Genomic DNA, 22004 nt, shown 5'->3' on the forward strand with positions numbered 1-22004 from the left:
ATACAGGAGGTATCTCTAAGATGCCCTCTGGGTGCATTTTTCAATAAATTCCACACTGACATCAGTGTGGGTTTATTGTGCTGACAAGTTTGATACCCAACTTCCCATTATTCAGTGAAGCCATTATGGAGCTTTGGAGTTCATAATGACAAACTTCCAGACCATATACTCAATATGGCTACACTTCACCTACAATGTCTGAGAATGGACTTAGACACTGTAGGGGTATATTGCTCATGCAGCTATGCCCTCACCTGTGGTATAGTGCACCCTGCCTTAGGAGCTGTAAGGCCTGCTAGAGGGGTCACTTACCTATGCCACAGGCAGCGGTTTGTGGGCATGGCACCCTGAGAGGGGTGTCATGTTGACTTTGCCTTTTTCTCCCCACCAGCACTCACAAGCTGCAAAGGCAGTGTACATGTGCTTGGTGAGGGGTCCACCAGGGTGGCATAATACATGCTGTAGCCCTTGGAGACCTTCCCCGGCCACAGGGCCCTTGGTACCATGGGTTCCGTTTACAACTGACTTACCTATGTGCCATGGGTGTGCTAATTGCAGAAACAAAGGTACAGATTTTGGGAAAGAACACTGGTGTTGGGGCCTGGTTCGCAGGATCCCAGCACACTTTCATTCAAAGTTGGCATCCACATTAGGCAAAAAGTGGGGGGTAACCATGCCAACACTGGCACTTTCCCACAGGCACACACTAAAACCAAGACCATTTTAGAAAAATAAATGTTCAGCAAACATAGGGCTAACAAAGACTTAAGAAGCCCATTCTCATGGAGCAAAGGTAAGTCCTGGGCACTGATCAGAACCACACCAACAGCTCACACCGGGCGGCACTGGGGTGGCCAGGTACAGTAAGGTGTTGGTTGCCCAATGGTTTCCTATGGGAGTTTGGTGCTCGTGAAGACAGGCTACAGGCTATGGGTAGGAAGCCAGTCAGGGACAACAAGCAGGTAAGTAGTAGACTCTAGGTGCTTAGGACATGGGTGCACCTTTGGTCCTCTTCTTCTGTGCCCAGGGGCGACAGATGCAGGGGTGTCTTTAGCCGTCTTTCATTGCTGGGAGTGCTCGCAGTCAGGGGGTCATGTGTGTTGAGGCTGCAGGTGTCGTCCAGTAGTCTGGCAGAGGTGGGCCCAGGGTGGACTTGAGCTCGTAGGAGGCGAGGGATGTTGTTGGCCCTGATGACTCACCTCAGGTAGGGTCAGGGGTCACAGGTGAAGTGGTTCCTGGAGGTGACTGAGTTTCTCTCACTACAAGCCTGAGGGAGAGAGGCCTGCGTGCAGAGACTGCAGGTGTCTCGGGAGAGTCCAAGATGGGTGAGACCACACTAGACTTGCTGTTTGGGCAGCTGGGGACCCGCGTTGGCACCGTTGCCTGGCTTCACCTCGGGCATTCTTAATTTAACTAATTTTCCCACCTGTGCTGCTGCCAAAAGTGGGGTCAGGATAGGGGTGTCGGTCATCTCTGCCATCTGGAGAGACCTGGGTTGCATTACAAAAGCGGCAAGGCCTTTGAAGCTCCCCGCCCTGGATTGTCCATCCTGACTGGGAGAGGAGTTCACACTCTGCCCAGTGCAGGCTTTTGTCTCAGGCCCTCAAGAGTGCTGGCTTTCACCTTCGGGGGGCAGAAAAGTGTCGGTGGTGGCTGAACTTGTCAGGACCAGTCAGTCAGCACACTAGTAGCTGGTAGGTGTACAGGGGTCACCTCTAAGGTGCCCTCTGTGTGAAGTTTAATAAATCCATGACTGGGTCAGTGAGGGTTTGTTATTCTGAGATATTTGATAACAAATATACCAGTATTCATAGAAACCATCATGTAGCTGCAAAACTCGTAATGACCCATGTCCAGCACATGGATTTAAAATGGCTTCCCTGTGCAGTTAATATGTCTCAGAATCAACAGAGACAAAGCAAGCTCAATTCAATTCATAAAACTTTATTCGGCACATATAAATGACCATAAAAGCATGAACAAAGAAGAAAAAAAAAAAGACAACAGTACATATTTACAAAGACATTGCAATTAAAACTTACAGTTATTAATTATAGTTAATGGCTCATTGAGTAATACATATGGTCATTCATAAATATATAAAATGAATAATGAAATACATTAAAAACTCATACTTTTCCTGGAATTGATGCACTGATTTAAAAAGGTGGCAGTATAAAAACAAATATCTGCCGATTGCAGATTAAAAATTAAAGCCATGGCATGTTTAACTGTACGTGTTCCGTATTTAACAAACAGAGGTTTCAAAAATACTATACGAAAACATGTATACAGTTTACAGAACAGCAGAAGGTGCACAGTGCTCTGTGTAGATACATTATCGCACCTACATGGCCCAATCGGGTGTTTCTTAATGTTTGGATGGGCTACTAAACAATGTGCCATCCCAAATCTTAGTCTGGTTAGCACAAATTTATGTGAAATCCTAGTCACCATAGTTAGGTAAAATGGAAAACCCTCCATTAGATTGTATCTATTATAAAAAATGACGGAGGACAGTGATCCGGCTATGGTTGCTCGTTTCCTTTCTGCATAAGTTAGAAATATACTTTTCATTTCTGATTTGGAGATCGTGGTTGCTGCACTAGAATTATTTAAAATATTCAGATTAAAAATGTCTGAAAAACAGACAACAACATATTTAACCCAGGGAATATCTCGATATTTATCCAAACGTAGGCAATCCTCAACAATAGCTCTGTTAAGTAGCTTCTCATCGCCAAGCCAAAAAGACCGCCAGATCATCAATGGTTTAAGTGATATCAGATCAGTTAAATAATTAATGGCTAATTCGCGATGGCTTAATTCAGTTGAGGCAGAGATGGGCAAAAACAGGAGCTTTTTTAAAAACATATTTTCCTCCAACTGTAAGTTGTAGGTACAGCTATAACCCCATACTCCTGCCCCATACAGAGCAATAGTCACACATCTAGCTTGGTAAATCTTGAGCATATCCCTGGTTCGGCGATCCCCAACTTTTGCAGCAAATCTATAAATACCATAAGCATTTTTTGCCATTTTATTCCGGATGTTATTAAATTCATTGTTCAATTTCCTGTCGTTAGAGAAGGTAATACCTAGGTAACAAAATGTATCCACCTGTTGCACCTTTTCGCCGTCTATAAAAAAGGCATTTAACGTTTTGGCTTTAGCTCCGCAGGTCATGGTATGCGTTTTTCCCTTATTAATTACTAGTTTTCTATCTTTAATAAAGGAGGAAAAACTATCCATTAGTCGTTGTAATCCGACAGGTGTTCGAGAGAGTAAAACAGCGTCGTCGGCATATAGTAATACCGGCACCGGAACACCGTTGATCTGAGGAGCATCAGCATTAACCTTTTTTAAAATATCATCAATTCCATTAATAAATAAAATAAATAAGAGAGGTGCCAAAACACAACCCTGTCTAATTCCTCGTGTAACACAGATTTTTGGAGTACATTCTCCTCTGGTTCCAAAACGTACGTTGGTTTTCAATTTCTCGTATAACCTAGCGAGGAAAAAGATTATGCCTTCTGGGGCTCCTAAATTTAACAGAGTTGGCCATAAAATGGAATGATCTACCATATCGAATGCGCTGCTCAGGTCAGCAAATCAAAGATACAGGGAACCGGGTTTCGCTTCAGTATACTTCCCGATCAGTAGATCAAGATTGATGCACTGGTCGAGCGTACCTCGTCCCTTCCTAAAACCATACTGGCTATCAGCCAGTATGCTATCCTGCTCAGCCCATTCCTCTAATCTTACTAACATCACTCTACTCATAACCTTGACTGAAGAGTCAAGGAGAGAGATCGGGCGGTAATTCTTAGCATCAGATCTACTTCCCTTTTTATGAATTGGCACAATGATTAATTCACCCCAAGTTACAGGGGCCTCGGCACACACGGCAACATTAAAAACAATGGTTAAAAGGGGGCCCCAGACATCTGGCGCAGCTTTATAAACGTCTATAGGTACCCCGTCCGGGCCCTGAGCTTTCCCTCCTTTGCTAGCCCGTATACCATATTTGACCTCACTAACAGATATATCCAAAGGCAGAGTGGGCCACTTATTGGGACTAGGATCATTGTCTTTATCAGAGTCAAAAATGCTGGAGAAATGTGCAATCCAACCCTCGCTAGAAACATTAGAAGTCAACTGTGGTGTTTTTTCATCCCTTAGAAAAGGCGAGTTGACCGTGGCCCAAAATAATGTACAATTTGATAATTCAGCAGCTTGGTTGAGGGAATCCCAAGCCTGTTGCTGCAGTTCACCCTTCCTCTGTTTGAGCGCACATTTATATTCCATTCTTAATTTATTTACCAGTTTTTTGTCCCTGGGCCTCGCTGCTAAAGCCTCCTTGAGGCCAGTTAGTGCGGAAGTGCAAAGGTGATTAAACCATCTCGGTCCGTTCCTACTTTGCCTACTATTGCGACTGGTAAACTTGGCATCAATAGCTTTATTAATTTGGTTAAAACAATATAAAACCCTCTCAGAGTCAGAACTATTTTTTAAAATAGAAGCAATGTCCAGCAGGCTCTCATTAATTATGGAGCTAGTTAAATCATCGGCTCTTTCACCAATCCATCTTAGCCTTACACCGTTAGTCCTATGTGGTTCTACATTAGAAATAATAATTCCCACATCCACCGAACTACCGGCCCAAAGGGTAGTGTCCAGAATAATACGGTTGTGGTCACTTTGGGTAGTTAATTCAATTCTTGGTGGATCACAGTAAGAACTAATATTAGAAGATGTGATCACATGGTCAATGACCGAGCTGGTGTGCCAATTTTTAAAAGTGGGAATGGGTAAACCATTAACATCTTTACAGCACTCCACTATTTCCAGGTCATAGCAGCCCATGAACTTATGCAGTGCTTCCCCATAACTGTTATGTCCAAAATGCGGGACATCCCAGCCGGCACTGTTAGTAACCCCACAAACCCTTTGTGTAGACAAATCGCACAAAGTAGTATTGAAGTCCCCTACCCAGATGAAGTCAAATACAACATTCTGTTCCAGACATAAGTTTTCGACAGCGCCGGCTAAGTCTGTTACTACTTTGACCCGGGTAACATCAAAAATGTGATTATAATAGTTAATCAATAAAACATTATGGTCTTTGTCATCCACAAGCCAGAGGATCTGCACAAGGTCCCCTACAGGTATATACTTTTTAACCACAATAGGACGACAGATCGTTACAAGTATAAGGAGACCGCCTTTCGCTCTACCTATACCACCTCCCAACGCCGGTAAATTGTAAGAAACGAATCCCTCATAGTTAACTTCATCTTTACAGCATGTTTCTTAAAGACATAAAATGTCATGGGCATTAACAAACGTTAACCATCCCGGATCCCTCTCCTTCGATTTCAGCCCTGCCACATTCCAACAAAAAATAGTAATAGTATCCTTACCCCTAACACAATTACTATCAGGCACCATACCATTGTTTCGTCCCCAATTCGCATTCTGGTTTGAATTGCTTATGTCCCCAAAATTGGGCGGTGCCCTTATATCCACCGCCAATTCAATTTCTGTGTTGTTGGGCATCTCTTGGGCCATGGTATTGTCTATACCGATATCCACACAGGGAATAATAATCACCTGGGGTAAGAACTGCCCTCCCTCATTAAGTCAATCATTTGCATCCAGAGAACTTGGGGGTTGAAACCGGTTTTGCATTAAAATATCAGGGTATAGCCTGTGTGTAGCAGGGCATAATCTACTTCCTCTACTCCCATAAGGGGCATTATTATGATGGCTGTAAAAGAAAGCAAGCGAGTGGGCACACACATTATTATCAGTAATTGGTAATGAGGCAGCTCTTAATAATACAGTGGCAGCATGTTGAGTGTGTTTAAAGTTTATAATGACACAGTCACCACTAAAACTTTTCTTAGAGCTCCCTATCCAATTTACCCTTCTGGTAGTCAGAACTTGATCTGAGAGTTCAGTTGGGAATCCACAATGCCTGTGCATCCAGGAAACGGTTTTATTTTTTAAAGACTTGTGGGTTTCCTGATGATTCCCCTTTGCAACAGGGGGAACATTAGCTAAAACTACCACATATGGTGCGCAATCAGGAGGGAGATTAATGGCGCGCCTTCGCCTTACCTCAGTCCAATCCTCTTTTCTATCAGGTATTAAAACAACCTGGCTATCATTACAGGCTAAGGACTGTGCTGTCGAGTAGTTCTGTACAACACTCCTACTAATATCTAAACCTGTAACATCACCGGGGGGAGCAACCTGAGTATCATGATTGCTTATTGTTATTGGGGCTGACACACTATCTGCTTCCACCAGTGTTTTTTTGAGGAGATCGCCTAATCTATTAACCTCCGCGGTTAGCTGATCAATTTTTACCATAAGGGGTTTGACAATACCCTTAATCTTTAAGTCAATAATACTTACTAAGTTTTTGGTTTTTTCGGCATCTAGTTTAACGTCGTCGATATTTGCCGTATTATCCTCATCCTTATCTGGATTCTTGAGGGGGCTAACTAATCTTTTTTTTGCGGGCCGAGCACCCCCACGTTTAGTCTGGGTCTTTCTACATGCTCTAACCACTCTAGGTAGTGGGGTGGGTGGATGTTGCACTATGGGATCAGTGGAAACCTCTAGATGGGCTAAAGTAGAAGTATTCTGCATAATCACTTCCCTATCAGGAACACCGGAATTAGTGCAGACACTACTACTGTCATCCAGAGCCAATGGAGCAGGTGAAAGTTGCACACTAGATAATGGGGGAGAGCTGCTAAGCCCTAGGGATTGTCTCCTCTCGCAATTAATTTTACTAACAATCTTCACTAAATAATTATCCAATGTCTGGGGTATAGAGGGGACTTTTTGCTTTGACATGCTTAACAGTCACAAATTATCACTTTAAAATCGAATAAGGCTTTTCCAAGTTACACACAAATAATAAGATAATAAGGGCTGCTTGAAAACAAAATGTGATAAACACAACCTACATACAGTCCCCTGGTCTCGGCAGTATACAAACACCGACAGAGCCCCTTGCTCTGCTCCGTCTTTGCCTCCACACCTCGTCACTGTCTCGCTTCCCCTGCTCGGAGCCCGCGATCCTCGCAGCCAGCGTCGTGTATGCAGGTGCACTCAATTAATCCACCGACTTCCGGGGCACACCATTTGCCGGGGTCTCCGGGCCGGGGCTCCTCGGTGCCGCGCTGCCTGCCGGGATACTAACGGAAGCCGCAACTGATTTATGAATACCTTGGATAATATATTCCAGAAGCCGATAGGCCCTAATTGAAAGGTAGTGCGATATAGGTAAGGATGTTTATACTTAAATAAACCCAGACGCACTACTTTTAAGGGGCATCACATTTGAGCCTACCTAGTTTAAAACATTAGGGGGGTGGCCCTGCCCTGGCTCTTCCTGGCAATGACGGGCAAGGACGGGCCCGCCCTTGGCCCGGGCTTCGCCCGCGCGCGTCCCACGCAGCGGGAGCGCGTTAATGTTTTTAAAGGGCTCCTTGCCCTAGCGTGTGGCGGCTGGCCCCTCCTCCTGCTTCACAGAGCGCTACCCGCGGCAGCGGGAGCGTGTTAATGTTTTTAAAGGGCTCCTTGCCCTAGCGTGTGGCGGCTGGCTCCTCCTCCTGCTTCACAGAGCGCTACCCGCGGCAGCGGGAGCGCGTTAATGTTTTTAAAGGGCTCCTTGCCCTAGCGTGTGGCGGCTGGCCCCTCCTCCTGCTTCACAGAGCGCTACCCAAAGCAAGCTCATATCTGCTCCTGCATATATGCCCTCATATGCCTGGATGCACCCTGCCTTATGGTTGACTTACACCAGGCACATGCAGTGATAGGGGACCTGGCCCACAGGGGTGTGTGAAGGGTCATATTTTCAATTTAGCCTGCACCAACACACAGTCTGGAGTGGCGGCTCTGTGTGCGTTCAGTGAGGGGTCCCTGAAGGTGGCACAATTGGTGCTGCAGCCATCAGAGAACTTCCTTAGTACCTCAGGCCCTAGGTACCAGGGGTACCATTACCTAGGGACTTAAAGCGGCAGCTAGAGTTTGCCAATTGTGCAAAACAACTGTGCAGTTTTGGGGAAAGAGATCTGGTACTGGGGACCTGGTTAGCAGGGACCCCGTGCACTAACAGTCAAAGCCAGATCAGAAACCAGGCAAAAAGTGGGGGCTAACCATGTCAAAAAGGGTGCTTTCCTATAAACTGTATTTTTCTTTTCTGCAAAAATCTAAAACTCTTAAAGTACTTATTTAATATTATTGATCTTGGTGTCTAAAAATATATAAAAATTGGTCTTGTGTTTCTGTTTGAGTGTGTGTACCACTTATTGACTCTGTGTGCAACAAATGCTTAACACTCCCCTCCGATAAGCCTTAGCTGCTCAACCATTCCACCACTAATAGAGCACTTGTGATTATTAAAGTAATCCATGTAAGCCAAATAAGGGTCGTCTGGAATTTTTGCATGTTGTACCTGTAGTGTGTAAAGCTAAGCACACTGTGTAGGGGTCCAGGCAACCACACAGTGGTTTACAGGGTTAAAAACCTAGATCACCTAATGCTCTAATGTTTATAGTAGCTTGGTCGAGCCGCTAGACCTACCTTGGAGAAGTGCAAAGCAGTTGCTGTACTCACAGCATCAATCTTGCAACTCACATACTCATAGGAATAACTCGAGACCAATTTATAGAAATAGTTTACATTTTTAGATACATTTTAAGACCAAGATCATCAAAATAGGTAAAGTACTTTTCGAGATATGAATTTTTGAGCTTTAATAAAAAATAGTCTACTTGTGCATAATTACGCACCTTAGGACTCAATGGAGGATAGATAACCATTAAAAATGCATATAAAATCATACAGTAGCTTTACGAAGTTCTTCTTTTGCAGGCTGGTTAAGGCCGTCTGTGGGCACACTGTGCCAGCTGGAAAAGTTTGGGCGGCTCCTGGTTCTGGCGGGAGCAGCGGGAAAAGGTCTCTAGAGCTGGTGCAGAGCCACTTGTAAAAGCACTGCACAAGTAAGTTTAAAGTTGAATCCTGGGGATCCCCTTGGAATGTCGAGGTTGCAAGGGGTGGGGGACCCATAGGGCACAGCTGGTTCTTTGGTGCAGGGCACAGGATTGGCCGGGGGCAGAGCGAATAGGTGATCCAAGAGCTATGCGCAAGGATGCCTTCACAAGCAGGACCTAAGTCGGTTCAAGGGATGATTGCAGGACAACGGGGGCATTCTGGTGGGAGGTCCAGGTTGTTTCTGAAGTCCCTCAACTCGGGCTTCCTTCTGATCCTTTTACAGTCCCAGGCGGCTGTTTTTCGGGGTGTCCGAAGCTGGTGACCAATACCCAGGGTGTTGTTGTGGTTCAGCCGCTGTAGGGCGCAGTGCCACCAAACTTGGCACACTGTTTGGTCCGGCTACGGCGTCCGGGTTCCCAAAGTTAGCATCTGGTCACTGAAGTGGGCTTCAATGGCTTGTTGGTTTCTTTTGGTTTTAGAGGTGTACCCCCACTCTGGAAGGGGTTCTCTAGAGATTTTCCAGTTGTCCAGCAGCTCCTCATCGGCAATTGTCGGGTCCCGTGTGCAGCTGACAGGATTTGGCGTCTTTTCTTTGTGCAGCAGGTCCACAGTTCTCGTCCTTTGGGTCTACTTGTTGCTGATCTTCTTCTGTCCGTCGAATCTGAGTTCTTGGTCTAGGGCTGCCACTAAATTCTGTATTTAGTGGATGTTTTAGGGGGAACCTGATAGTGACCAATGGGCCATCTACCTTAGGGTGGCTACACCCACTAAGTGACCATTTTCTGTGGCAAAGATCATCTCCCTACACCTGATTGACTATTTTCCTTCCATCAAAGATGGAAGAAAATTAAATGGAGAGACCACCTTGCATGCAACACCTTGGGTGGTGCATGCTAGGGAGGTCCTCTCATTCTTTCCTTTGTTTGAATTTCCCGCTTTTGCTCTTACCAAAAAGTGTGGGTTTGCAGTGGGGCGGCCATCTATTGCTAGCAGCAGGCCTGAAGGTTGAGCTTCAAAGGTGGTAAGCCCTTTGAAGCTTGCCACCACGGCAGTGCTCAATTCTGAGGGTGGGGGTGTTAGCACCTCCACCCAGGAAGGACTTTGACCAGTCAGCAGCCATGCCAGGATAGCTAGCTTTTGCTGGGGGCATCTCTAAGGTGACCCCTGGGTATACTTTATATTAAATCCATTATTGGTACCAGTTTTGATTTATCATTTTGAATTGTTTGATACCAAACAACCCAGGGTTCAGAGTGACCATCATGTAGCTGTAAAACTCATTTTGACCAATTGTCCAGTGCATGTATTAAAATGGCTGCTCTGTTCACTCACTGTGTTCCAGGTTTGGCAGGGACACAGTGGGGGCATATTGCTCATGCAGCTATGCCCTCACATACAGTATGGTGCATCCTGCCTTAGGTCTGGAAGGCCTGCTGGAGGGGTGTCTTACTCATAGTGCATGCAGTGTATAGTGGTCAGGGCACACAGGAAGTGTGTCATGTTGAGTTTGTGTTTTAGGTTTGCACCAGTGCACTCAGTCTACAGTGGTAGGACTGGATGCATCTAGATCAGGGCTCTCCAACCTTTTTACTAATGGAAGTTACTTTTGCTCCGTGAAAATCATCCAGAGCTACCAATGTTAGTAGTGTTGTACAGTTAAGACAAGAGTACATTAGTGGCCTCAGGGCAGCTACAAGGACCTATGCAAGATTACCACCTGTGATTACCTTAGTACTGGATACTGGATTGCCTGCAGTAACGTAAAAAAGCGTAGTCAGTTCGGAATAACTCTACAAGGGTAAATACATAACAGCCAGGGCTACAATGCCCCCTAGCACAAAGGGAATCATGTTAGTTATAAGTCTCCCAATGCTGCATGATTTATCATTCAAATATCAGCTTTAAATATGTTTGAAATCATGGGTTCTGAAAATACACATAGGGGGTCTGACCTCCAGGGCCGCGGATGACGGAAGCACCGCCAACAGGCTGGCGGTGCTTCCTAGCCCATTCTGACCGCTGCGATAAAGCAGCGGTCAGAAAACCGGGGCCGGCGGTTTACCCCCGGCTGGGCGCATCCGCCAGGGCAGCGCTGCAAGCAGCGCTGCCTTGGGGATTCTGACCCCCTTCCCGCCAGCCTGTTTCTGGCGGTTTTCACCACCAGGAAGAGGCTGGCGGGAACAGGTGTCCTGGGGCCCCTGGGGGCCCCTGCACTGCCCATGCCCCTGGCAGGGGCCCCCTAACAGGGCCCCAGCATGCTTTTCACTGTCTGCCTAGCAGACAGTGAAAAGCGCGACGGGTGCAACTGCACCCGCCGCACGCCTGCAACACCGCCGGCTCCATTCGGAGCCGGCTTCAGTATTGCAGGCCTCTTTCCCGCCGGCCCAGCGGGAAAGTTGTAATGGCACCAGCGGTCTTTTGACCGCGGTGTGGCCAAATGGCGGTTCCCGCCAGGCGGGAGGCAACCGCCGCCCGCCGGGGTCAGAATGACCCCCATAGTTTTGCCTCAGATACACACTTTTCAACTTTATTATACACATATTAATTCAACCAAGCAAAGGTTTCTAATTTAGTAGGTTGAAGTGCACACAGGAGAGCTACACACAGGTAGCTGGAGAGCTACCATTAGCTCCCGAGCTACTGATTGGAGAAGCCTGATCTAGATGCATGGCCCTAGAGGGTGACATAATCAGCGCTGCTGCCCTCAGGGGCCTACCCTTAGTATCCCATGCTCTGGGTATCTAGGTACCATTTACTAGGCACTTATAGTGGCAGTTAAAAGTGTTGCCAGTTGTGCCAATGGATCACAACAGTTTAGGGGACGAGCTCTGGCCCAGAGAACCAGGTTAGCAGGGGCTCTGAGCACTAACAACGTCTAGGCTACATCACATGCCAGGGTAAAAGTGGGAGCTAACCATGTCAAAAAGAGGCCTTTTCTCACAGTATACCCCTGCATTGATATACCACATAGAATTTCAGCTTTCTACAGTGGGCATCTCTGCTGCTCACTTTTACTAAACACTACTGCCTGGACAGTCAGGGACGGTGCAGTCCGCTGGAATATGCATTTTGCCTGTTCGATCCTATAGGACTTCATTGTTTGAAATTGGTCCACAGATCCACCTCTGGAGAGGTGTTGCTTGTGTATCTATTCAAAAGTAGGGAACCTGTGGCTAGAACTCTCTATCAGATGAACAAGTTACTTACCTTCGGCAAGCCTTATCTCCAACTGCAGATTCTTTACCGACCCACCCATCCTCCCCACTCTGCGAACACATTTCTAGCTACAAGTCTGATCCCTATCAGGACCCTAGTTGTTCACACCAGTACTCAGTGAATGTCATAACTCCACACATCTGGCGTGGAAAGTAATGAAAAGAAGCTGGCGTCGGTTCACCTGTATGGGTACCACAACATCATTTCCTGCGTGGACGATGCCGAGGGTGCACCCAGAGCCAATCGACACCACCTACCGGGGTGCAGGGATACTGCTCACAAAAGATCTTCTGGATGCAGTCTGATGCCTAGGGAAATTCAAAGGTAAGGAATCTGCCACTAGGTATAGTCTGTATCACATTAGCTGTTATTGAAGGTGATTAACTTGTTCAACAGGGCAATGTCTCTTGAAATGCAAAATGCATTTTTCCATATTCTCATTCTTCCATTCCACAGGAAAAATCTTTGATATGTGATAGAAGCAGACATTTCCAGTTCAAGGTACAGCGTTTTGTGCTCAGGTGGCTGCAAATCTGCAAGCCCAGGTATTCCTCTTCCTGAAGTACTAGCTCTTGAAGAATGTCTCTCTGGAAGGAGTGCATGAGTCTTTAAAGTTAGCAATGTCCCAACTACACAAAATGCAATTCTTTCTGTACCTCCTCAATTTGAAATTGACACCAGCAACACAAATTTCATGTTTTAGAGCTGTCCAACTTTAGAGAGAGTTCTGGACAGAATAATGCTGGTAGACCTAATCCGTGGATCTCTTGGCATCTTGGATATTCTTTTGGTTTGACGGGCAAGGCTCTGGATTGAGGTGGTTGCTAGTTTCACCCTCAGCAGTTGAAGTAGGGAAATCTATAGAAGGAATAGGAATTGACTTTTCCAGAGGGTCAAATATGGTTGGTGACAGATGCATCCTTAGCAGGTTAGGAGTCCCATGTGGAAGACTTGAATGTTCTGAGCCACTAAGGAGGCAGCTTTGGAATAATTGAAGGGCTTACCTTAGTTTTGTGCTCAGTTCTGAAGAGAAAAAGTGGAAGCACAACTGCACTGTTTCTTTAGTTTACATTATTGTTTTCCAGGTAACAGAATCATACCCACTTCTGATAGAAACTTCTAGCTGCAGATTCCTCACCCTAGAATATTCCTCGGGCATCAGACTGGATCCAGAAGGTCTTGAGCAGTATCTCTGTGCCCGGTAGATGCTGTCTGCTGCCCTGTGTTGACACTGGTGGAAGTGCCGTGCTCATTGTCTACATAGGTGCCACCTGGGCGTGCTGACATCAGATCCCTTATTTCCACACCAACAACGCGGATCCGGAGAGCTACCTCAGTGGGTTTTTTTTAATCACTTTTTCAGCTTTTTTGTTAACTCTTTGTAAGCTGGGTGGGATTGTGGACCCTGTGCAAGGAGGCCTTGCACCTCTGAAGTGGAACTTCATGACATCTTCCTAGTCCTACACCACCTGGTGGGATCTCTGAATGCCAGGGCAGGCAAACTCAGTCGCTAATGCCTTGTGGATCAGGAGTGGCATTTACATCCGGTGGTGGTGCCAGGTTTCTTCCAAGATTGGGAAAAACCTTGGCTTGATCTATTCACCACCACCAAGAATGCACAATTTGAGCAGTTTTGCTGGTTTAAGTTTCCAAACTGGCTCTTACTCAGAGACGCCTTCCATTTCTTATGCAACTCTGGACTCCTGTACATCTTTCCACTGATACCTGCCCACAGTTCTCAAGAAGATCAGGAATGACTGGGACTTAAGATTGAGCACAAAGAGTGTGGTATAGAGAATCCTTGGGCATGAGCATTTCTCTTGCAATCACTCTGCCCTTTCGGAAGGATCACCTGTCGTAGCAACAAGGCAGGGTCTTGCACCTGAACCTATGCACTCTCCACCTTCATGCTTGGAGATTGTGCGGTGACAGTTGCGTGTCTTTAATCTTCCTTCCAGCATCTGTGGTGTTATTCTAGCAGCCAGGTGCGCATCAACAAAGACCTATATATGCCGGCCGTTGGGAAAGTTTGTGGTTTGGTGCTATCACAACAAGTTGACCCACTTTCTGCCTCACTGTCGGAGTTGCTGTTTGTGTTGTCTTTTGCACAGCAAAGCCTTGCCCTAGGCACTGTTAAAGGTTACCAATCTACCATTTCAGCTTTTTTGAGGATGCCTGATCAGCCCTTTACGTTTAAGTCACCAGTTGTAACATGTTTCCATAAGAACTTACAGCATCTGTTCCCACCTACATCTTGACAGAGGGACCTTAATTTGGTCCTTACGTTTCTTATGTGTTCTTCCTTTGAACCAAAGCACAGCTGCTCTTTGAGGCGCCTGATACTTCTTAGTGGAAAATACTTCAGCCAGGAGTATGAACAAGCTTCACACTCTCTCTGTTAACTCCCCGTACAGCTGCTTCTACCTAGACAAACTGGTCTTTCAGATGCCTGCCTCTGTCCTGTCGGAAGGTAGAGACCAGTCCTTCCATGCTTTTACATTGACCACACCAAAGAACACCTGGTAGATGATCAGCTCTCCATTGGGTTCACTGGAATGAAAAAAGGCAAGGCGGTGCAGAAACTGACCATCTCCTGATGGCCTGTACTCTGCATCAAAATGTGCTACGCACTAAGAAGCAACCTCCGCAAAGGCTTGCGGGCTCATTTTACCAGAACTAAGACTGCTACTACTGCGCTAGCACAGGGAGTGCCAGTCCTGTACATCTATCAGGCTGCTATGTGGCATCACTTCACATGTCTAGCAAACACTTCTACCTGGTAAGTGTGGTACATTGAGACAGGCATTTTGCCTGTTCGGTCCTCCAAGACTTTTTGGTCTTAGCTAGTTTATAGACACAGCTCCAGGAATGTATTGCTTTTGTATCTATTCCAAGGAAACAGATCTGCAGTTAGAAGTCCCCATCAGAAGACGTTACTCATCTTTGGTAATACCTTTTATTTTAGAGAGACTATCTTACCACAGATTCCTAATTGACCCTACCATCCTCTCCATTCTATGAACTGGCTCTTCACCTAAAAGATACCCTTAGATTCTGCTCACTGGTCACAAATTAGTCTGACGTGTTTCCACATTTTTTCTCACAGACATAGTCACAAAAGAAACTGATGTCAGTATGCCGGGATGGCACCTGTAGAGGCAAGGTTCATGTCATCAATGACATGGATTACATCAATGTCGAGCAGCCAAAGTCACTTGCAAGCACACAGAGGTACTGCTCAAGATTTTCCAGATCCAATTTGATTCTCAGGGAATATTTTAAGGTGAAGAATCTGGGGCTAGGCAAAGTCTCTACCAGAAAAAAACATTACCAAATGTAAGTAATTTGTTCATCTCTGCTACATTGTGATTTCTTTTATTGGTCTCTCTCTGCAGTTGAAGACATCTGAACTATGAAGTTATGTTAATATTCCCTTTGTATGATTCCATTTAACATATCAGTATCATGCTCCTTTGCCCACCTGATATTTCTTCTAGGCTTCCAGACCCAACAATCTTGTTGTTCTCTAATCATTTGTACTTAGCTTGACTAGTTTGAATTAGACTTTTTCAATATTGGAACAATGGTTCCTGATTTGACACCTCACACTATTCCTTGTTTTGTTTGATAGGCATCATTGGTGGATTTACTAGTGTGTTCACCTCAACAGTAGAAGGGGTGAAAACAGAAGGAGGAGTCAGTGGCTTCATATCAGGTCTTGGCAAAGGGCTTGTTGGAACTGTGACTAAACCAGTAGCGGGAGCTCTGGATTTTGCTTCAGAAACAGCTCAAGCTGTGAGGGATACTGCAACTCTCAGTGGGCAAAGGTCAGTGATTTAAATATTTATATCCTGCGGATTCTGTAGGCCACATTTTAGTGTTACAGTGACCATTTTGTTGAATTTTCTTGTTCTAGTGTGTTCAATTGAAGAATCAAATACATTATCTTTCATCTTCCCTTACCTGTCTGGTCTGCCCTTTTTTTGTTATAACACTTTTCTCAGGAATGTGAGTGCATGTTTTTTATTGTTCCATCAGGTGTCTGTTTGTATCACAGTTCAAGATGGGCTGGCTGTGATTGGAATGTGTATGGTTTGTAGCCTATACTTAGGTACCCGCAGAATGAACCTCCTTAGTGTACTTCTCATGGACTTGGGTGGACTGTGAACTAAATATTGTATATTAAGATATTCTGAACTGTTCCCTGAATGAGCCTCGGAAAAATTCCTGGAACCCTAAGATTATTGTCTCTTTGGGGTCCTGGGGGTACAAGATCTGCACATTTACATATCCCTCATAACATCTGCTCTGCTAATGATAACGTCTAGTCTACAGCGAGAGACTACAATACTTCAATTTGGCCTGCAAAGTTTGCTTGTTTGAAAGCGTCTAAACACCACTTTAAGGTATTTGGGACCGCTCACTTTAGGCTACTATGGAGTGCTTTTAGGTCTATTTTGACAGAATTATTTTGTGTGCATTAAAGTAAGTTCATCCTTTCAAGAAAAAGCCCTGGTTGGACATTAATTTACTGTATGGTATTTTTCTGTGTTGCTGAATTCTGAGTTTCAAGTTAAATCTCCCTCAAGTCAGCAGTAGGCTGTTCTGGCTCAGTACTATTAGAGTCAGGTTTTACTTTGTGAAAACATTGGCCCTCAGTACGAGTTGGCTATTGAATTCTCAAATGTGTGGTAACTCTTGCTACTGCACATATTGGGATTATGAGTACTGCAATGAAAATTGGACCCCCAGACAAATTTCATAGTTCAAGCCTGATGCTATTTATCAAGGGAAAAATACCCAGTGGAAACCAGGACATGCAGATTTTTGGTATAGGAATCACCAGATTCTGCATGGTATTTTCCATTGACAAGGAAATACTTATAATTGGGTGATATTTACCACAACCAATAAATTCTGGCTCTGGCTATTACACCAATTGCCAGCTCATTTGTAATGAAGACTTTGCCCCTCATTAGGACCCTGGTGGACGGCGGTATTTTGGAGAAAAGTACTGCCAACAGGCTGGCGGTACCTTTCCCCAAAATATGACATTCCACCAATGTACCACTCCGTCCGCCTGGGCCGTAACAGCTGCTGTGCTGGAGACTTCAGTCTCCAGACAGGCGGCCGTCACTGTCCCACCCGTGGTATTATGACCCCGCCTGCCACTGTGGTTTTCGTGGCTTCCTTACTTCCATGAAAACCATGGCGGTAGGCACTATCAGTGACAGGGCATCGCTTCGCAGTCACTGATAACGGTCTTCCCTGCCCCCACCCCCTCTGCTGGTCCCCCCCCCCACAACATACACGCACATGCACGCACCATCAAACACACACATTCACACATATACCCACATTCACCCACACATGCATACACCCATTCACACACACTGACATACATACAGGCACACGCATTCACACAACATAACATACACACTCATAACCATACATGCACATACGCATTCCACACACCTGCATACACGCACTCACCAACATACACACACACACACACCACCCCTGTCGGAGCACCCGACTTACCTGATTTCAGGGGTTCCTCCGGCAGGAGACGAGACAGGATGGGTCGCAGCTGCCAGCAGCAGCGTCGGCCAACAGAACACCGCCAGGCTGTATCATGTGTCATGATACGGTCCGCAGTGGTTTACTGGTGTGGCGCAGCTGCTGGCCATAGCCGTAGCCGGAATTCCGCCATCCTTCTGGCGGAATTCTGGCTACGGTCATAATATGGCGGGTGGCTGGTAGCTGCTACAGCAGTTCTATTGAGCCCTATGGCAGAGTGCAGCATATAAAAAAAAAAATAGAACATGTGTTTAACATGTTGTTGAAGTAAAAACCTGCAATTGTCATTTTTACTGTGGGATGGATTAATAGCCCCATTGGCAAGCACACAGTTACACGCTGATAACTAAGCTGTGCTAACTTCTGAATGGGAGTACCAAAGTTGGTAGTTCAAGGTATCAAACAGCTTATTACATTAAGCCTGATTTGATGTCCAAGTTGAAATTATTTTAACTGGTTGCCACATGCAATTTTTAGAAAGTTGCCACTCTGTTGCCTAATTTTTCAGTGGCCATTTGCTGAGGATGGCCACGAGACAGCCTCTGCCTTCCTTGGGAGATATATCAATGGCTCCCAGGAAAGGTACAATAGAGGCCTGCCACTGGAGGAGCTGTTACCTCCCCCTGGCAGGAAGCACGTGGGGTGTTGGCCAAAAAGGTGAGCTTTAAAGAGGTAACTCTCAAGAGGGGATGCTCTTTTGTCTGGGTAGATAAGGTGGAGGCAGGGACAGAGAGGAGCAAACACTGGGCAAACTGTTTTCTATGGGCATGAAGCCCCCAGGAAGCCTGATCTCTAGGGTGGGATACTGAGCTTCATATAGAGCACTCTGGAATAGCTAGGTGCCACACTTAAGAGGAAGCTATCAACCAGGGGCAGCTCCTCCTTTAAGGCGGAGGAGTGTTGTCCCCTCCCCCTGCCAGCAGCAGCAGCAGCAGCAGCTGCAATATCTTTACAAGGAAACAATGTTTATTATTGTTTCCTTGTAAGGGGCAGGCCATGGGGGTGACGAGCAGTGAGAGAGAGTGCACAGCACTCCCCCTCAGAGCGCATGTGTGTTTGGCCGGCTGTCTCCGGCGGCCAAACACACATGCGCAGTAGGCTCTATCCAGCCCAGCAACACAGACACCGGGCTCTAGGGAGCATGCACAGGCTCCCAGGACCTCTTCTCCCATTTAATGAAGCCCTCACTGATGACCTTATTGGGGCATGAGCCAAGACCTCCACAGGGGCTCTTGTGCACGATTGCCCACCACTCCACTCCTGGGGACCCAGCTTTCCTCATCCAGCACCCCTCCCAAGAGAGTCTGCTGGTTGAGGACTCCACGTCCAAGGTTAACCCTGGTACATCCCATTCCTTTCTTCTGGATAGGGAATCCAGCAGGCTGGGTACCTTCAGCAAGAGGATTTTCTCTTCAACTAACCTTACAGTGAGGTCTGTGAACATTGTGTGTCTCTTATGCCGGTATTCCCACACAGTTTGGGACTCTGTTGTGCAAGTGCTGCCCATGGCCTCGTACAAGGCCCGAGCCATCCTGAACAAGGATATCGCCAATGGCAGGGATGCAGCAAAGTTCATTATACGCTGAGTACTGGACACAACTGACTGGCTAGGTAGAGTGATTGTTTCGTCATTGGCACTTCATCGCCACACCTGGCTGAGGTCAACTGTTTTTTTTAGGGAATGTCCAGGAATCCCTTATGGACATGCCCTTCGATGGCACTCGCCTATTTGGCAGTGAGGCAGATTTGGCGCTCGAGTGCTTTAAGGTCAGCAGGACATCTGCCTGGTCTTTGGGACTCTCCACGGCCCCATGCCAGTCCCACTCTGCCTTTCACCCCTTACATGGCTACAGTAGGGGCTATCATCCATGTCCATTCCTGCCCAGCTACCACAACCCACAGGCTCTCCAGTCCTTTCATGGATGTGTTTCCCTTAAGCCTCATGGGACCCAAGACCAGGATCTGACCAGTCCACTACCCCCGCAGCTGCAGCCTCCTAACCACTTTAATATGCCCTCTCTTCATCACGGGCAACCAATCTGTGGCAGGATCAAGCACCACCTGCCCCGATGGCAGTCCATAACCTTAAACAAATTGGTGCTCCAAAATGTTTAGCAGGGTTACACCCTTCATTCACAGAAGCCCCACCGCCTACGCCACCATCCTCACACTGGCTGACAGAGGGATTCCTCACCTTGCTGCATCAGGAAGTGCAAGTTCTTTTGGCCGAAGAAGCCATCGAGAGGGTGCCAACATCAGAATGAGGTTGTGGGCGCTATTCCTGCGACCTTCTGGTGCCAAAAAAGGACAAAGACTTCTGCCCTATACTAGACCTGTGGCCAGGAGGCAGGGCAAGATTAACCCACAGCTGCCCATTTAAGCAGAGATGCCAGCGGTCATAGGGAACACCGATGGTCTAGCTCCCCAAGGCCCAGGGGCTCCAGGTGCAGGGGTGTCTACTGGCATCAGAAACAGCTTACCGGGCAGGTCATGGTCATGGGGAGTCATTAGATTTAGGCTGCAGGCATCTCTGTGGAGTTCTGCAGGGTTCAGCCCATGGGGGAGAAGTGCTGGGAAACCTTCACATGGCTGGAGGGCCACTTGGACTGGGGCCGTGGGTATTGCCTGCAAAGGTGGATCCAGAGGCAGTTTCAGGGTGCCTCATGCAGACGTCTTCTTCTTTGAAGTTGGGCCCTTTTGGACAGGTCTGCTGTCCACGGGAGTTTGTCTTTATCAAAGGCAGACAGTCCTGTCAAGGCTTTCGAGGTTGCTGGGCTGGAGATAAGTTATCTTTTAGGTTCAGATTTCTTTGAGGGCTGCAGACAGGCTAGTAGGACTGGAACCAAGTCAGTTGGTGTCTTCAGTCTTCTCTGCTGGTGAGATTTCTGTGATCTCTGGCTCTTCTTAGGTTGACAGGAATATGAGTTCTATGATTAAGGGCTGCCTTCCTAAACACTGAATTTAGGTGCATTACAGAGTGTGCCTGGTGGTAGCCAATGGGCTACTCACCTTTAGGCAATTGGCCTAATTGCTCCACACAAGGTGAAGGAATTTAAAAAGTAGACTCCACATCAGCTCATCCACCTTAGAGGTGGGACTTGCATGAAGTGGGCACTCCTCCTAATTTAGCCACAGGCTGGCCTAATTTAACTAACTTTCCTGCCACCAAAAAGTGGGGTCAGGAACATGGGGTTGGCCTTCTCTACCATTTGGAGAGGCATGGGTCACATTTCAAAGGTGGCAAGACCTTTGAAGTTCCTCGCCCTGGAATGTCCATCCTGCCTGGGAGAGGAGGTTACACCTCTGCCCAGAGCAGGCCTTTGTTCTGAACCCTCAAGAGCATTGGCTCTCACATCAGGGGGCCAAAAGTCTGTCTAAGGTGGCTGTACTGGTTTTGACCAGTCAGTGCCCACACTAGGAGTTGGTAGGTTTTCAAGGGGCACCTCTAAGGTGCCCTTTGAGTGCATGTATTAATAAATCCATCATTGGATTCAGTGAGGGTTTATTAATACGAGATGTTTGATACCAAACATTCTTATCGTCAGTGCAGCCATCGTTTAGCTGGGGAACTCGTAATGACCAGTGTCCAGTGCACATATTAAAAATGGCTTCACTATCCACTTACTATGTCTGAGAATTGACCGACACAGCAGGGGTATATCTGCTCATGCAGGTATGCCCTCACAAGTAGTATAATGCACTGTGCCTTTAGGGCTGGAAGGCCTGCTAGAAGGGTGACTTTCATATATTACATGCAGTGTAAAGGGAAGTGGGCACACAGGCTGTGTTACATGTTGTGTTTTCGTTTTAGTTCTAGACCAGACCGCGCAGCCTGTAAAAGCAGCATTGTGTGTACTTAGTGAGGGGGTCCCTGAGGGTAGCAAAATGTGTTCTGCAGCCCTCAAACGCCTTCCTTTATTACCCCATGTCCTAGATACCAGGGGTATCATTTACTTGGGGCTTATTGTGGTAGTTAAAGTTTTGCCAATTGGGAAAAACGACTGTGCAGTTGTGGGGAAAGAGATCTGGAACTAGAGACCTGTTCAGCAGGAACCCGGTGCACTTTCAGTCAAAATTGCACCAGAAACCAGGCAAAAAGTGAGGGGGAAGGCTGACCTCCTGCATTCTCTGAGGTTCACCATCAACCTGCCAAAGTAACACTTGTCTTCCTCTCAGACGCTCCCTTTCAT

At 46.6% G+C, this 22004-nt stretch overlaps 1 protein-coding gene across 2 annotated transcripts in view; it reads left to right on the forward strand.

The window, feature by feature from the left end:
* Positions 1 to 22004, forward strand: part of VPS13D (vacuolar protein sorting 13 homolog D) — a 2230750-nt gene that overhangs the window by 2010829 nt on the left and 197917 nt on the right. For both annotated transcript variants that reach the window (XM_069240741.1, XM_069240742.1), the window contains one exon: positions 15866 to 16061. In XM_069240741.1, the coding sequence (XP_069096842.1) occupies positions 15866 to 16061 (196 nt within the window). The remainder of the gene's footprint in view (positions 1 to 15865; positions 16062 to 22004) is intronic.

The sequence above is a fragment of the Pleurodeles waltl genome, chromosome 6 (genome assembly GCF_031143425.1).
Source record: "Pleurodeles waltl isolate 20211129_DDA chromosome 6, aPleWal1.hap1.20221129, whole genome shotgun sequence".
NCBI lineage: Eukaryota > Metazoa > Chordata > Amphibia > Caudata > Salamandridae > Pleurodeles > Pleurodeles waltl.